This window comes from Dromiciops gliroides, chromosome 1 (genome assembly GCF_019393635.1).
Source record: "Dromiciops gliroides isolate mDroGli1 chromosome 1, mDroGli1.pri, whole genome shotgun sequence".
Classification (NCBI taxonomy): Eukaryota; Metazoa; Chordata; class Mammalia; order Microbiotheria; family Microbiotheriidae; genus Dromiciops; species Dromiciops gliroides.
The window spans coordinates 685,591,420-685,608,525 of NC_057861.1; the positions used below are offsets into that span (position 1 = coordinate 685,591,420).

Sequence of the window (17,106 nt, forward strand, 5' to 3'; positions counted from 1 at the left end):
ACATATGGGCATTTATAAAAAAAGTAATATTAAAAGTGCTAAACTATGGTTAATACATGAATCTTATTCCCTACCTCTACTCTTAGCTCCATGAGAAAGATAATTATTTGATTGACTAGTTATTTAAAATTTATAAACAACAGCAACAACAAAAAACCAAAAGGAAAAGGAAAGATAATAATTAAATCTAAGTAACATCACCTTAATAATTCTCATTACAATAGGTGACACCAGGGGTTTTGAATTTATACTGTTTAAGGCCATATTTCTACCCAGATTTCATTTTTCCAAATGCTAGAGACTTTCAAACTGGAAGAAAAACTACTTCATCTAGAAGGTAGGTTTCCAATTGTATTTTGCTGTCACATTTTTGTGTAATGCAGAGAGGAAAGCAGAGTCGTATGGCCAATGTTATTTTCAATGGTCTTCTGGGGACTGCTGTGCATAAAGCAGCCTGATGCCTGATTACTGCAGGGAAAAACTCCTAAGTTGATCAACCCATCCACTAGTGAATGCTGTAACTCTATAATATTATAAGCTCAAGTATCAGAGGGGAACAGTCTGACAAGCCAGAAACATTTTTCTGTTTGGAAAGTATTTTTTTTTTTCTTCTTTTTCATCCTTACTCCCAATGGCATTCCTGCTGTCCAGAATTAAGAATAGCACGAAAGCCACAGAGGCTTCACTGTCTAACACTAATCAGGATTTTGATTTATTTGCTTTGGAAAATGTGCCGCATGCAGCATTTTCATTTTATGAGCCTGCCCAACATCTCTATGAGCCAGCATTTTTTTTTCTCCCAGTAATTCAACAGGGGCTGTGTGCAGATGCCAGGAGGCTGATAAGAATTAATGATCTCTTGTAAAGAGGTTGCCTTAGTTTGGCTTTCCACTAAATTGAACAACCTTGTTAACTGTATCCATCTTTGTAACATCCTCCTTATTGTCACATGTGTTTTTGCAGGGGCTATGCTATGCATTTATAAGATTTAATTAGAGTTCTGTTAATGGCATGTTAATGTGAAGACATCATTGGGAGACTAAGCAACTATTGGATAGTGTAAGGTTCTGGTGTCTCAAGAAAGTGATCTCAGGTTTGGTTTTATTTTATTTTATTTTTTAACATAAGGAGTATATGTTACGTTTATACATCAACCATCTTTTTCAAAACAACTGAATCGTCATATTTTCTGCTATAAATGTTGGATTTTTATCCATACAAAAGTTGGTTTTTCTCTTTAAGTAGCATAAGGGTGATTAACATATTTTATTAATGCACGAATCTGTTTTTTTAATTAAAATTTTAAAATTAAATCATGGTATTTCACAAATGTGCTTCATTTTTTGATACTGAATTTCTCAAGTTATCTATTATGTTGTCAATTTGAGTATTTCATATTTTATATCTATTAATCCATTTCTCTTATATGTTCTGTTCTGATGAAATATTTCTTTTGAAATGTTCTGATGAAAATATAAATATTTTCTATTAAAAAATCCAATTCATTATTTGTTGTAGTTTCTCCCCTCTTTTTAATTTTTGTTAATTTAGTTTTACTTTACATTTCAGTTAAATTAGCCAATGGTATGTAAATTGTAGTGGAACTAAAAAAAACAAAACAGTTTTATATTTTTCTTGCTAATTTAACAATGATAGGTTGGGTTTCCCTTTTTACCCCCTTTTAACTCTGTTAATTTGCCATCTGATCATTTGATTATTATAGTTGAAATAATAATGCGAGTTTTATTATATACAATCTACAATGAAAACTCTGTTTCTTTTTCTCCATTAGTAATAAAGTAAATAATTTATTCTCTAAGAAGTACTTTGTATTGTTTTTGTCATTACCTTTAATATAGTTTGTTCTTCCTATACTTTAGCATTTGTTTCACTCATTAACAAGTAAACCTCATCATTTAATAATATTATTTTATTTGCGTTGTATTCTCTGAAAGTACTTTTTGCTTTTCTTTCTATTCATTATAATATAGTGTGATCAATTTCATAGATGTACAATCAAATCATAAATACTCAAATTGAATATAAAAGTAGTTTATCTAATAAATACATTCAATTTTCTTCAACTGCATTCTCAGTATTCTTTTGAATTATGGGAATCTGTACCCACACAAATTTTCTAACTTATTTTAGCCTTGCTGATAGTGCCTAGATGTCTTAGAAAGGCCTGGTGTTTCTATATCATCTGTATCTATATCTTCATAATCAGATATATAACCACACATCTATATAAAACCATTTATATGCATGGAAATTTATATAGCAAGATATGTTTATAAATCAAATTATAATTATAACTGTACATATAAAGCTATAACTATATATATGTCCAGACCTATGATTTCAATAGTATATTGTAGAAACTCCTCTTTCTTATGTGCCTTTGAACTCATTTCCATCATCCCCATTTCCAGTCAGGGTGACTACCTACCTACTCTCATAAGTCCCCAAATATTCAAACATGATTTTTCTGCCACAAATTTGAATATCTTTATTTTGCTGATGAATGTGAAAATAATTGGTTAATTATGTCAATAAAACTTTCAATTATCCTTTCACATTTTAATGGTGTCAATATTTGTATTCTCCTTTTTAGTTTCCTTCTTTTTTAATAAGAAAATAATGTTGTCTTTGATCTGAATAAAGCATATTCAAATCTGAAATGCAGCTCTAAAAAATTTACAGATCAGATTAAAGTATGTATCATGGTGGAGCTTAGGAGAGAGAAGATAATTCATTTGGAAGTACATTCAAATTTGTGTAACTATACAAGCATATACAAATGCATATTTCTTAACAAACCAAATGTGGATAAATTATGTCAAAATTCATTAATTTAGTATAAATAGAATGATGGTGTAACCTTACTATAATTACTTCAAGTATAAAAGAGATGAAGATTATTTTCTATTCCACAGGGAGAATTGGGGATGTATTTTTTGAAGGTTATATGAAGAACACCGTATGCTGAATGGACTGTTTGAAAATTAGAAAATTAAATGCAATAAATAAGTTGAGTATTTTAGTGTTTGGTTCCAAATGGAAGCAATTTTAAAAAGGTTAACATTTACAATGACTGCAAACTCCCAGAACATATTTTGGTGATAAGAATCCACATGTTGTATGATTTCATAAGCTGTTAGACTAAAAGTTGTACATAACTCAGATAATTCCTTCAGGAGCTTAGCTCATTGAAATCTATATATGTATTATGAGCAAGAGTACGAGAGAATCCAACAAATTGGATGCCTGGAAAAAAGTTACAATTAATGAACTTACAAAACATAATTCTTAAATATCTTGAAAATGTGCATGTTTACATAGTTTATATTAATTCCTGAGAGACTTGGGAGACGTTTCCTCATATTTCTTACTGTATAAAATGAAAGGACTCTCATTGATTCGAAATGCATGTTGTGTACACACACAAATGCATATAATTATTTCTCTACAAATTTTTTTTCCATTCTCATTCTTCTTAACTCCTCTATAATTTGACTCTGGCAATAACTCCATTTCCCCCCTTGATACTCTTTTTTTCCTCTAGGTTATCAGTACACTAATTTCTCCTGGTTCTCCTCCTTCCTATCTAACTGCTACTTATCAGCCTCCTTTGCTATAGCTTCATCCAGATCATGCCAACTGAATGTGAATTTTCCCCAAAGCTCTGTTCTGGGCCTTCTTCTGTCTCATCATATCCCATAAATTCAATTATTATGTCCATACTGATTGTTCTAAAATCTACTTCTCTAGCTCTTAGAACTCTTTTAACCTCCAGTCTCTTGACTTCAACTGCTTGTTACACATCTCAAACTAGATATCACTTAGATATTCCAAAGCATGTTCAGAATTCAATTCATTATCTTTCCTTCCAAACCCTTCCCTCTTCCTATTTTCCTATTCTTAGAAAAGGTATTATCTTCCTACTCAGCTAGGATAGCAAACTAGTTCTCATCCATGACATTCTTTATCACAACCTATATCCAAATTATTTCGAAGTCCCATTAATTCTAATTTTGTAACATCTCTTGGATATGCCCTCTTCCCTTTGTGAACATTGCCACCACACTAATTCAGGCTCTTATCACCTCATGGTCTTTGGTTGGTGTCCTTTATCAAGTCTCTCCCCACTGCAATCCATCCTTGACTTGTCTAATTTATTTTCTTAAAGTATGGATCTTACCATGTTTCAATCTACCACCCATTCGATAAGTTATAATGGCTCACTTTTAACTCTGGTTCAGATACAAAATCCTCTGTTTGGTCACTAAAATCCTTGTAGTCTTTTTTTTTTTTTTTTTTTGGTGAGGCAATTGGGGTTAAGTGACTTGGCCAGGGTCATACAGTAAGCGTCAAGTGTCTAAGGCCAGATTTGAACTCAGGTCCTCCCAAATCCAGGGCTGGTGCTTTATCCACTGTACCACCCAGCTGCCCCTAAAATCCTCATACTCTTGCTCCTTTGTACTCCAACCCCCCATCACCAAACTACCCTGCAATCTATTGACACTGGCTTCCTTGATGTTCTTCTTATGAGATTATCCAACTTTTACTCAGTTCATTTTAATTTCTTTTTCGAGAAAATTTGATTGATATGTTTTGTTTTCAAATTTATAACTATTTACAGATTATTTATATTTCACGAGATCTTTAACAATGCAAAATAGTTAAATAAAATTAATAATACAGTAATTCATCTGAAGTTGCATGTAACATTTCACATGTGTAGCACTTCTCACCTCTCAATTAAAAAAGTAACAGAAACCTACGTTCTCTTCCTCCCATCCCCAACCCACTGAACTAAAAAAAGAAAAATTTCTTGTAGCAAATATACATAGTCAAGCAAATAAATTCCTATATCAGTTATTCATTACATACATACACAATACATATAAGTATGCGTGTGTGTGTCTTCTTTCAGGAATGTTTCATCATCAGTCCTCTCAAATAATGAATGGTCATTGTAGTGATCATAATCCTTGAAGCATTCAAAGTTGCTTGTGTTTACATATAATCATTTTATAAATTGTTCTCCAATTGCTCATTTCATCTATCAGTTTATAAAATGTTTCAAAATTTTTCATTTTCATGCTGATGTTATAGAGTTCTGCTTCATCTCACTTATTTCTACATCAGTTCATACAAGTCATTCCATTTCCTAGAAAAATCATCATCTCATTTTTATAGCATAATACCACCTCATTATATCCATATGCTACAACTTATTTAGCCATTCCCCAACTGATGGGTATTCTGTTAGGTTCTAGTTTTTTACTATCCTGGAACAAAGAATTAATGAACATATAAAAAATTCTGCTACATTTTTTTTTACATCAAAGACCTTTTGATCTTTCTTTGCTTTCTTTTGTTTATAACCCCTATACTGGAATATCTAGGTCAAATAGTACTCACTATTTACTACAATTACAAATTGTTTTCTGGAATGATTGTACCAATTCACAGATTCACTCAGTGTATCAATGATCCCCATCTCTTTCTTATGTTGGCCACTCTGATGAGTGTGAGATTGAATGGCAAATTTGTTTTAATCTGAATTTCTCTAATTGGTAGTGAATTTGAGCATTTTTTCCCATGTGGCTATTGATTGCCTTGGGTTCTTCCCTTTAAAATGTCTATTCATATTCTTATAATTTATCAATTGGGGAATGACTATTTTTTCTTATAAATTTTAATGAATTTTAAAAATATCTTGGAAATAAGGCCTTTAACAAACCAACTTGCAATGATTTTTTCCCCAATTGTTTCCTTTTTAATTTTAGCTCCATTGGTCCTGTTTGTGTGAAATCTATTACATTTTATGCAATTAAATTTTCCTGTTTTATATTCTATGATCTTCTCTGTTTCCTTTTCTCCTATCCATATCTAAAATTGGTAATTCCTTCCTCCCCACATATTTCTCTAATTTGTTTATGAAGTGACCTTTTATAACTAAGTCACATTCATTTAGAGTTATCTTTTTATCAGGTATGAGTTATTGGTTTAAATCAAATTTATTCTTTATTACTTTAAGTGCCTACTATGTGCTTTTGTGCTTTTCTAGCCACCAATGGAGTGAAGCAGGGCTGTGTGCTTGCTCCCATGATATATATATATATATATACACACACATACATACATATACATATATATATATATTTTTTTTTTTTTTGCAGGGCAATGGGGGTTAAGTCACTTGCCCATGGTCACACAGTTAGTAAGTGTCAAGTGTCTGAGGCCGGATTTGAACTCAGGTCCTCCTGAATCCAGGGCTGGTGCTTTATCCACTGCACCACCTAGCTGCCCCTTCTTTATTACTTTAGAAGAAATTAAAAAAAAATAATGAAGCCATATCTCTGTATTTGGGTTCTTCATGTTTATCAAATACTAGGGACTTAAAAGTATTTGCTTCTCTATGTTGTATACCAATTTGATGCAATGATCTCTGTCTCTTTCTCTTCCAATTTTTAAAAGAATTAATACTTTGTAGTATAGTTTATGATTTTGTGTTGCTAGCCTCAGTCCCATTCATTCCTATTTCTTTTCATCATTTATCTCAAGGCTTTTAAAACTTTTCCTAGTTCTATAAATAATCCTTTTCCAGTTTTATTTATATTACATTCAATAAGTAATTTATGTAGTAGTAACATATTTATTTTAGTGAATCATCCTATCCATGAACAGTTAATATTTTCCTCAATTATTTAGGTCTATCTTTATTTGACTAAACAGGTTTTTTTCCTACTTGTAGTTATATAGTTCTTGTATATATCTTTGAAGGTGGACTCCCAAGTTTTTTATACATTGTATAGTAGTTTTGTGTTTTTTCACTGAATTTCCCCTATGTCCAGAATTCTCCCCATCTTCATCTCTATTTCCTAGATTTCCTGGCTTTCTTCACATCCCAGCTGGGATCAAGATGGGTTCAAGTTGAAATGTTGGTTTTTGAGGAGACATCAGTTATTTCATGAGAAACAAAGGTGTAGATGACTTGTCCTCTGCAAATATGGAGATTATACCCACATCAATGAGATTGCAACTGTATATAGCTATCTAAATAAGGAAAATACAATTCACTCAAAACTACTGAATAAATATGGTACTTTACAATGCACTCCTCTGAAAAAGCTTTAGGGGCAGCCAGGTGGCACAGTAGATATAGTAGTGGACCTGCAGTTATAAAGAACTAAGTTCACTGCCTTATTGTGGTTATACTCCTTGGTGGTGGTAATATTCAAGTTTTGTATGTTTATCTGGGATCTGTAGACTCCTGTATCCTCTAGTCTCAGACTGTTGATTTGTAATAAATAGCTGATGTTGGTTACAAAAAAAAAAAAAAGAACTAAATTCAAATCTGGCTTCAGACATTTACTAGTTATGTGACCCTGGGCAAGTCCCTTTTTTGGGGAGTTTGTCTTAATTTTGTCATCTGTAATAATGAAGATAATAATAGTACTTACCTCCCAAGGTAAGGTGAGGATAAAATGAGATAATACTTGTAATACTTAGCACAGTGATTTTCATGAAAATAGGTGGTGCTTTATACATGTTAGCTGTTGTTATTGTTATTATTATTATGCACATATTAGGAATAGCTCAATAAACCCTTACCATTACTTGAAAATACACAAATGAACAAATTAATGAATAGATGGCAAATGAGAAGAGCAATTTGTAGCTTGAATGAGGCCTCATTTATGCATTTATCAATGGTTTTATCACTACTTTTACCAGGGGGCCAAGAAAGGTAACTTCTGGGCCAGCTCTCCTTCTCGGTTCTGACTGTGCCATCGAACCAGAATCAGACCAAAAGGGCAGAGTAGTTATTTATACGTGAAGAAATATGGAATTGTTTTCTCAAATTATTTAAGTGGTGGGTGTTCTTCCTTTATCAGTTTTAGGAAATTCTTAGACCTTTAGTCTACAGCCCAGGGTCATGGGATTATTAGATCACAAAGGAGCAGTATATATGGTTATACTCTTTTTGAAACTTCCCATAATCTGGTTTCTGATCTCATTATTGCATCAAAACTGATCTCCTAATGGACAAATTCAATGACCTTTTCTCAATTCTTATTATTATTATTATTTTTTTTTAGTGAGGTAATTGGGGTTAAGTGACTTGCCCAGGGTCACACAGCTAGTAAGTGTTAAGTGTCTGAGGCTGGATTTGAACTCAGGTACTCCTGACTCCAGGGCCGGTGCTCTATCCACTGCGCCACCTAGCTGCCCCAATTCTTATTATTCTTGACCTCTGTGGCCTTTGATACTGTTGATCTCCCTCTTCTTCCTGATACATTCTTCTAAGTATTTGGGAAGCTTTCCTTTGGGAATGTTTTTTCTCAATCTCCTTTGCTGGCTTCTCATTAAATCATGTATACTAATGATCTATATTCCTCAGAATTGTGTCCTAGGCCTTTTTCCTCTTCTTGCTCTACTTTTCTTGGTGATCTCAACAGCTCTTATGAATTTAATTATAATTGCTACACTGATTCTTTCCAAATTTACCTATCCAATCCTACTTTCTCTGCTAACTTCCAATTTCAAATCTACCAATGCCTTAGGCAACTCAAACTGGCTATCAATAGACATGTTATAAGGACTTGATTGTGATTTGGGGTTTCTTTGACCCCATCTTTTGGCTGGGATTGGGGGCACCAGCACGCACCAGGGCTCAGGCACCCTGCCTCTGCACCAGCACAGTGTTCCACCCACCTCAGACTGACGCCTACCTAGGCCTGGCCAAATTATAAAGATGGGAAGCCAGGTGAGGGCAGTCAGGTGACCTTCAGTGTGTGGAAGTTGGGAGGCTGGCCATTCTGAAGCCGTCTGATAATTCTATCAATCAGGGCTGCCAGCCAATTAGCTTGGGGCTGTGTGTGTGTGTGTGTGTGTGTGTGTGACTGCCCTGTTTCCTGTGGGACAGGGGTTTGCTGGGAAGGAGAAGGGAGGAGATTCACCATTCTGGCTTGTGAGAGTGAGAGAGGTGGGGAGCAGCCATTTTGCTCTTGTTAATAAACCCTATTTTGTTTTTTTTTTTTGAAAGAGGCTGTTAATCTCCTTCCTTACCCCAGCGAGCCACCTAAGAGTCCACAGTTAAAATTTGGCCTTTACAATGTTAACTCAACATGTTCAAAATGACCTTCATGACCTCCTGCCTGGAATATTGCAATAGTCTGGTGGTTAGTTTGCCTGCCATAATGCTCTTCCTACTCTAGTACATCCTCTATCCAGTCACCAAAGTGATTTTTGTAAAGTATTAGTCCATTCATTATCTCTCCATATTCAATAAATTTTATTGCTTCCCTATCATTGCCAGTATCAAATACAAAATCCTCTGTTTGACATTCCTAATTTACAACCCCCAACTGGGCAATGAGGATTAAGTAACTTACCCAGGGTCACACAGCCAGTAAGTGTCAAGTGTCTGAAGTTGAATTTGAACTCAGGTCCTCCTGAATCCAGGGCCATACTTTATCCACAGCACCACCTAGCTGCTCCCCCTTCCAGGTTTCTTATGACTTTTACCCCATAACTTCCACTTATTCTCCCTTGCAGTGACAGTGGCCTATTTGCTGTTCCATGAACATAATTTTTGGTTCTAGGCATTTTCTTTGGCTGCCCCTTTTCCTGGAATGCCACCCTTCCTCATGTCCAACTACTGACTTCCTTCAAGTCCCAAGTAAAATCCTACTATCTTCAGGATGCCTTTCCCAATTCCTTTTAACTCTAGTGCCTTCTGTGTCTTAATTATTTCCTATTTATTCTATATATAGCTTATTTGTACACATTTGTTTGGTTGATGTTTCCTCACAGTAGATAGTGAATTCCTGAAAGGCAAGGACTGTCCTTTTGCCTTTCTTTGTATCCCCAGGGCTTAAAACAGTGCTTGGTATATTACAAGTATCTAATAAATATTTATTTAATTTTATCTATGTATCTATGTATCTATCTATGTATCTATTTATTTTTTCGCAGCACAATGAAGGTTAAGTGCCTTGCCCCAGGTCACACAGCTAGTAAGCTTCAAGCATCTGAGTCCAGATTTGAACTGAGATCCTCCTAAATCCAGGGCAGGTTCTTTATTCACCTAGCTGCCCCCACTAATAAATGTTTATTGACTGACTGACTAGAAGCTAGAAGAGAACTTTGAGATTACCTAGCCTAATCCACTCATTTTACAGATGAGTTCCTGTAGTAGAGAGAAGCTAAGTGACCAGAATCAGAATTTGTATCAAGGCTTTTCAATTCCAAAATACATGTCCTTTTTCCAGAACTGTTTGGCTGGCTTCCTTCCTTCCTTTTCTCTGTTATATGCAGTGGGAACTTCCACAAATAGTTCAAAATGAATTTATATTACAAATCTAGTCAGGGTCAATAAACATTCTTTAGGTGCCTACTTTGTGCTAAGTGTTAGGGATACAAATAAAGGCGTGTTATCCTTTAATGTAGAAGGATCAGGGAGGAAATCCCCAATGTCTATCTCCCACAACCTCTCCCCAACATTGGGAATTGTTGAGGATGTGTGATTTTCCGAGTTGATTTCACCTTATATATTTTCAATGTAAGTAGAGAGAATTACTACCATTTTCATAGAGAGGAATGTGTATTATCAAAATGTTCAATAGAGGAGAAAGGCTGACCAATATAGAAATAACATTTAGGAGTGGTTCTATGTTAAAGAAACTGTAGGAGTCTAATGTTGAAGTAAGTGTTCAGGATAGAAGTACTCATTCATTCAGGGCGCAGCTAGGTGGTGCAGTGGATAAAGCACTGGCCCTGAATTCAGGAGGACCTGAGTTCAATTCAGGCCTCAGACACTTGACACTTACTAGCTGTGTGCCCCTGGGCAAGTCGCTTAACCTCATTGCCCTGCAAAAACAAACGAACAAACAAAAAACAACAAAAAAAATCAAACAAAAAAAGAAGTACCAATTCATGTGTTTCACTCAACTTCTAGGTTTGGAGCTGGGTATACTGTCAAAGTTTGGCTAAGCCAGGAAACAAGTCAACATAATTCCATCTCTGACTGTCTCAAACTTCATTTCCCAGGAATCCAATTTAAGGTAATACTTAAATTCTCAATCACTGTTTTGAAACATCATTTGTTTGATGACCTCTAGTAAAAATGACAGTTTAGTATATCTTTCCATGCTTTCCTTTTTATTTCTATCACATAATAGACACGTGGAATTGCTTTGGCCACATTATAAGACATAGGAAATCCCTGTGTCTACATGATAACATAAGCAGCTGATTTTGTTCAGCAACTCTAAGGAAAATAAAAAAGTTTGTTGAATATAGCTAAAGTGGATGATATTGTGGTAACTTCTTTCTATTCCTCAGAGATAGCCCAACTGCAAAGCTCTTATTTTCAGAGTTCCAGATATTAATAAGTGATTAAGAATATGCTGTTTTGCTGGGTTTCTAATGCTCTAGGTCTTTGCAAAATGTGGAGTTCTAGAATAAATGTAAAATTATTTCAAACCTTCAAAGAGTGCTATTGAGTGAATTAAGAAAAGAAAGTCAATCAGTTTGACTTCTGGACTGTTTGGAACACTATTTTGTTGGTTTCTTTATGTTTGTTTTCAACCTTCCTTCCTTCAGTTATATTGTCATTTATCATTAAAGTCTTTGTGTTCATATTCGATTCTCTGAGAATAAATTATTGAGTATAAGATCGTATCCCTCCTCCACTATCATCTATACGGTCATTTTATTATCTCTTTATCATCATAGATCAGCAACTTCCCCACTGTTACAAAAACTATCAATCCAATCCACTAATCTCACTCTTTCCTCCAGAAGAGAATACTATAAACTTATTTAATTTATTTTTCTTTCATACCCTATTCAGGCATATTAAGGTTTTCCTCTCTCTGGAAAAACAAAAAGAAATCCAGAATATTCAGTTCAACTTTTTTTCTCACTTCCATTCAGATTAAACATCATCATTAAATATTAGTTGTATATACAGTAGACGGAATACTGACCTGGTTTAAATCATGTATGCACTGTTGGAGTGTGTGTATGTGTAAAAACAATTCTTGGCAATTCTATAGATTTTCATGGATCTATTGTTTATTAACTCACATTTTATGATCTGGTTTTTAGGGACAACATCTTAATTTATTGGAGTACCATGTGCCACAGAGATGGGGCTGCTTGGCAGACTTGTTCAAAGTTCTAGAGAACAATAAGACTTTGCTGAACATCAAACACTACTCTATTAATCAAACCACTTTAGAACAGGTACTGTATTTCATAGTAATTAAACACTTTGTATTTGGAGTTTTCCATCTGGTATTTTTAGACACAAAACATTGGTCAAATTCGCTTAGTAAACATAAAATATTAGAAGCTACACTAACTAAAAGTTAAATACATGGTTTTGGTATATCTTTTTTTGATTTTGCCTAAAACTATGATTCCTTTTGCAAAATTATTTTATACTAAATATAAAAATAATAGTAATGATAATGAGTAATAATTATATTGAGCATTAAGGTTTACAAATCAATTTATATGTGATATTTCATATGAATCCTCAGAGCATTCCTGTCAGGAGGTGCCATTACAATGTCCATTTTGCATAAATGGAAACTAATAGAGTTTAAGTGACTTATTCAGGGTCATGATAGTATACGAGTTTGAATTCAGTTCTTCCTTATGAAGTCTGGGGCTCCATATACTTATATCAGCTAACTTGTTACCTCAGACTCCTAATATAACTCAAACTCTTTTATTTTATTTATTATTTTATTTTATTTTATTTTGTTTTTGCGGGGCAATGAGGGTTAAGTGACTTGCCCAGGGTCACACAGCTAGTTAAGTGTCAAGTGTCTGAGGCTGGATTTGAACTCAGGTCCTCCTGAATCCAGGGCCAGTGCTCTATCCACTGCAACACCTAGCTGCCTCGACTCAAACTCTTTTTACTTAGAATAAGATATATAATGGTTAAGATCATTCCCCCTTATGCATACAGGTATGTGTTGTAGGAGCACGCACATGCATGTAGGGCATGTACACATACATACATGCACAATCATTAAACTATTTACCAAAAAAGCTGATATAAAATATAAGGGGACCATCAGTGTTGTTTCCATTTCCAAATTGAGAAAGATGTTTTGTCATAAGTGTGTATACACACATATTCACACATATATATGTCTACACATACATATATGCAATACATATATGTGCACATATAAGTATATAAATGTATATAGCATATGGAGATAAAACTCAAATTTTGCTTATATAATACCAAGGATTGATAGTCAATTCACAAGCCTTGTTTTTTATTTAAAAATTCATAATAGTATTTACACAGAAGAAAATGTCCTGGTGATTCATTAATATTCTGAATAATTTTCTCATAGGATTTACTTGGAGAAGCAACATGGTATAGTGAAAAGAACACTAGCCTTAGATTAGGAATACCACTGTTTGAATCTTGTTTTTATTACTTATTTGAATTTTTAATTAACTAGCTCTATGACTTTGGGCAAATCATTTACTCTTTCTTAGCCCTAATTATCTCTTTTATAAAATGGGAAAAACATACTTGTTCCATCTAACACAAAGAGGAAAATGCTTTGTAAACAGTATGGTGTTATTTAAAAGTAGCTACCATTATTAGAGATGGCTTGCAATTTCTGTCAGAGAGAGAACCAAGATACAGTGGAAAGACTGCTGATTTGGGGGATCTGTGAGGAGTCAATGAAATTGGATACAGAAAATATATTTTCATTTTCATTAGCCTCTAATTAAAATTTATCTTGATGTTTAATTATGATTTAAAAAAAAAAAGAAGAGTTCCGTACCCTATTGCAGAATGCTAAAGGGGCACTGATAAGCACATACACAAGATTAAAAACCTCTAAAATTAGAGTCAGAGCAATTGGATCCACATCCTACCTCTGTTATGTATTTGTGAATCCTTGAGCAAATAATTTATCCTCTCTGAATCTTAGCTTTCTCATCTCTAAGATTAAGGACTTGTACTCAGAGAGCTTCTAACATTGCTTCTGGCTCTAAATATTTTATTCTGTGAGACCATACATTCATATAAGTATCAATATATTAGGAAAAGGGACTGGATTTGTGATTTCACTGATAGAGGGAAATCTCAGGTGAGAACTCCTTCAACCAATGAAGGCCAATACCTTTTCTCCAACTTACAGTCTTAGAGGGTTGCCTAGATCATTAATAGGCTAAGTGACTTAGCTTCATATAATTAATAGGTATCATGTGAGGCTTGATCCCAGGTCTTCTTAATTCTAAATCCAACTCTCTTTCCATTATGCCATGTTTCTGCTCATCAAATTATTATTATAAATTTATTATTAATAAATGATTAATTATTGGTAATTAATTAGTAATAATTCATAATTAGTAGTAATCATAATCAAGAAACATTTATTAAGCTCCTACTATAAGAGGCCAAAAAAATCTTGAGAAGCTCACAATCTAATGGGAGAGTCAATAATGTATAGGTATAATTTCTGAACTGGAATTTAGAAACATAAATATCTCATCTGATAATATAGGTTGTTTTCAACAAAGGCAAGAATAATTTTTAGTGGGGAAAAATAAACAGCTTTCTGAGAAGTTGAGACCATAATATATGGAACACTTCTTTTCATAGCATTCTAACAACATTCAGTATTTACATTGTGTCTTACAGGTCTTTATTAGCTTTGCTACCCAGCAGCAGCAAACTCCATACCCTACCTTTGAATCTTCTACCAACTATATTCATCCTTATCCTGTGTCAATCTAGCTTCCAAGAAATACTTCCACCAAAGATGTTCTAAGCAGTTGAAAACAACTCTCCTCATGGGAGAGGGTTCATGGTTCAGCACCCAAAAGAAACAGCCAAACTCCTCTCTTTACTTTGTATATGATAATAGTATGTCTGAGAGGCTAAGTGACTTAGACAAAGCCACACAGATAATTCACAAACAAGACAAGAACAAAGGTCTATTGATTCCTTATCCTTTTCTATTTCCTTTGGATACATTAGCATACTTTGTTTTTATTTACCAACTCAAATGAGATCACTTTCGAGTCATGAGTTCATTGAGCTATAATACTGTGACAAGGAAAATGTCTTTCTGTTGCACAAATGATGCTCTCTATATACATTAAAACACTTATTTAACCCTGCAGCTATATTAAATAAATTAAACAAGGTCCCATAAATTATACATGACAGAATACTCCCTCAGGTCTTCAGGTTTTAATATTTCTTTTTGGGAAGTGGGAAGAAATTTAATAATGATAAATTGTGCTTTCCTTGACTCTGGCCTTAATTTCTTTTGTTTCTAAGAAAAATGGAATTGGATCCCCTGTAATGGAATACAGGTAAAAAGCTGCAAGGATATGCCATTGACCAATAACATTTTAGCTAAATGCAATCTCTGATAACTTCATAAAATGAAGTCTTTTAAAATGCCATCATTTTAAGAAGGAATCTACTCTATATTGAAATAAAATAGTCATTTAAAAATCTATTTTTCTAAAAAAAACAATAATAGCTAGCATTTATATAATGTGTTAACATTTTCAAGGCGTTTGACATCTTTTATGTCATTTGGCTTTCCCTTGTCAAGAAGTGATCAGAATTTCTCAGGGCAGAAATTGCTCAACTTATTTTTGTTACTATCATCTGGAAACTCAATGGAGGGTGGCTAATTTAATTTTTATTTGATTTTTTGTGCAAATGGAGTCATTGAATAATGTTTTGTGTTAATTTAGAAGAAAAGTTTTCTTTTTGGTAACATATTTTCTTTTCTATAATAGGATGTAATTAAAATCTATCCAGATCCCACTACTTTTAATTGTACCATTTTACAAGGGTTATGCTAAAACCTTAAATCTTCTTAGCCAATCAAGGATTATTTTGCCAGGGGTAGCTTTGAGCCATATCCATGTAATTCTTTCTTAAAGATATCATTGTTTCTCACATTTTAACCTCTTTTCATTGTCCAAAGTAGAAAAAATAATTATTTTGTATCTAATCTTTAAAAGTATTATGAAATATGACCAGTCTAATGGCAGCGAATAAACTAAATATGCTTTAATTTGATGTTGTTCTGTTTGTGGTTATTTTTTTCTTCTTTGTAGCTTTATTTATAATCTTTAGGGATCCAATTTACTTCAAGTGAGGTGGAAATGAAGCTACTTTTAAATATAGAGAATGCTAAAATCAAGTTGTAATGTGCTAGGTTGCATTGTAGGGTACTTTTACTCTAGTCTTTCAGCTAGAGTATTCATAAAGTTGAAGTTTCAAGGTATGCCATTGAATAATGTCTTTAAAAAATAACAGAGGGAAAACATGCTAAAGACCACATCCCACAAGACTGAGTAGAAAAGGTCAAACCTTATGTTAATGTTGAAAATGTCATTGCATCTTTGAATCTTGCAAATGTTTTATGCCTTTGGAGTTACTTGTTGTCTTAGGACCTATGGGATTAAGGTAAAAACATGTGAGGATTTTTTTTAAATGTGCCTTTCTCTGGAAGCATTCTGACAGGGATGATTCATAAGGTTTCCAGCAGAGATTACAGTATGAAACATTTCAAAAATGGGGAAAATGAGCATAATTAATATTTTAGTGCTTACTACTATAGCTAAAATGTTCAACGAAAGTATGGCATGATTGATAGGGAGTTGGGAATGCTTGATTTCAAATCCTACCTTAGACACTTACCAACTGTGTGAATCTGGGTAAGTCTCAGTCTTTATGTTCTTCATTCTCTTCTTTTTTCTTTTCAGGGCAATGAGGGTTAAGTGACTGATCCAGGGTCACACAGCAAGTAAGTGTCAAGTGGTCAAGTGGTCAAGTGTCTGAGGCCAGATTTGAACTCAGGTTCTCCTGAATCCAGGGCTGGTGCTTTATCTACTGTGCCACCTAACTTCCCCCTTCATTTTCTTTTCTTTTCTTTCTTTTTTTTTTTTTTAGTGAAGCAATTGGGGTTAAGTGACTTGCCCAGGGTCACACAGGTAGTAAGTGTTAAGTGTCTGAGGTCGGATTTGAACTCAGGTACTCCTGACTCCAGGGCCGGTGCTCTATTCCCTGTGCCA

General features: G+C 33.9%; 1 protein-coding gene across 1 annotated transcript in view; it reads left to right on the forward strand.

Moving 5' to 3' along the window:
* The window catches only part of ABCA13 (ATP binding cassette subfamily A member 13), a 506,393-nt gene extending 490,314 nt beyond the window's left edge, over window positions 1-16,079 (forward strand). Inside the window, exons 59-61 of the mRNA XM_044001141.1 lie at window positions 10,973-11,078; window positions 12,127-12,264; window positions 14,705-16,079. Coding sequence (XP_043857076.1) covers window positions 10,973-11,078; window positions 12,127-12,264; window positions 14,705-14,800 — 340 coding nt within the window. The 3' untranslated portion in view covers window positions 14,801-16,079. The remainder of the gene's footprint in view (window positions 1-10,972; window positions 11,079-12,126; window positions 12,265-14,704) is intronic.
* Window positions 16,080-17,106: the final 1,027 nt, after the last annotated feature.